A 1,185-nucleotide genomic window follows, 5' to 3' on the forward strand; every position below is an offset into this window, starting at 1 on the left:
CCGCGGGCGCCCGCCTCCCCCACACCCTGCTGCTGCTGCTGCTGTTGTTGTTGTTCCCGTCGCATTGGGGCTCGAACCGCCAGAGCCGCCGGGGCCTGATCCCCCACCGCCCCCCTGCAGCTTTGACACAGCCAGGTCCTTGACAGCTGAGGGCAAACCCTTGATGCCCAGCAAGCTGCCTGAGTTGGTGAATTTCAGGTTGGACACCTTGTTGATGAGGGTGCAGAGGGTTGTGCCTCCGTCTTCCAGGTGGTCAGACCCATGGCCGGTGGGGGTGCTCGAGCCAGTGGCACAGGAGGGCTGGACCTCAGTCGGCTGTGTGTAGGATGTCTCGGCTGTGGAGTGGGGGGGAGCCGAGACCTTAGGATTCATGGACAGGCCGTGGAGAAGCTCATCGACAGATGTCACTGACTCATTCCTGAAGCGGTTGTATTTGGTACGGTGAAGCATACCCTTCTCTCTCGTGCTCTCTCCCCTCTCTCCTCCAACCGACACGCGCAGCCTGCCTCCTTTACAAGTGCACTGGCAGACGTGGCTGAGCCGCACTGATTACCCTCTCCTGTAACATAGCAGCAGCGATATAGGCAGTGAACGCTTTATAGCAATCACAGGCCACCTGACAGTAATTTTCTCTGGTTACAGTGGCAGTTGTATTGGACCGCTGCTGCTGCTGCTGCTGCTGTGGCGGCTGCTGTCACCAAAGTCCAATCTTTTCCCAGAAAGATCCAGAGCTGCAATCTAATCCGTGGAGGAGAAATGTCCAGACACAATCCAGGAGAGGACAACACAATAGAGAAAGAAGAGGAAAAGAGATGGAGATATTAAAAAAAAAAAAAAAAAGATCTCTCAGCATTTGTGATGCAGCTCGTTTGGTGTCAGAAGGTGCTGCTGCAACAGATGTCGATTTGTTGCCAGAAAAATTTTTTTTTTGGAAAAAAGTAAGAAAAATCTATGCTGTCAGTGATCACAGATACGGCGTTGGTAGAGAATACACTCTGTGCTGACTGCTGCCTGCTGCCGGCTCCGAGCTACAGCATGACTCACTGATCTGAGAAAACCTTCTCAACAAAAGGCTTGCTGAACACTGCAAATCACTTCCTGTTGGAGGGAGAGGGGGGAGAAAAAAAACTCCCACTTACAGCACACGAGAACCAATCAATTTTTAAATTACCCTGTCAGATATTA

The 1,185-nt window shown here is 52.3% G+C and overlaps 2 protein-coding genes across 12 annotated transcripts in view; one reads left to right on the forward strand and one right to left on the reverse strand.

Moving 5' to 3' along the window:
• The window catches only part of shc3 (SHC (Src homology 2 domain containing) transforming protein 3), a 13,269-nt gene extending 12,593 nt beyond the window's left edge, over positions 1-676 (reverse strand). The window contains exon 1 of the mRNA XM_025062142.1: positions 63-676. Coding sequence (XP_024917910.1) covers positions 63-450 — 388 coding nt within the window. The 5' untranslated portion in view covers positions 451-676. The remainder of the gene's footprint in view (positions 1-62) is intronic.
• add1 (adducin 1 (alpha)) overlaps positions 1-1,185 on the forward strand; it is a 103,204-nt gene that overhangs the window by 31,104 nt on the left and 70,915 nt on the right. The window lies entirely within an intron of this gene.

The sequence above is a fragment of the Cynoglossus semilaevis genome, chromosome 14 (genome assembly GCF_000523025.1).
Source record: "Cynoglossus semilaevis isolate Cse_v1.0 chromosome 14, Cse_v1.0, whole genome shotgun sequence".
Taxonomy (NCBI): Eukaryota; Metazoa; Chordata; class Actinopteri; order Pleuronectiformes; family Cynoglossidae; genus Cynoglossus; species Cynoglossus semilaevis.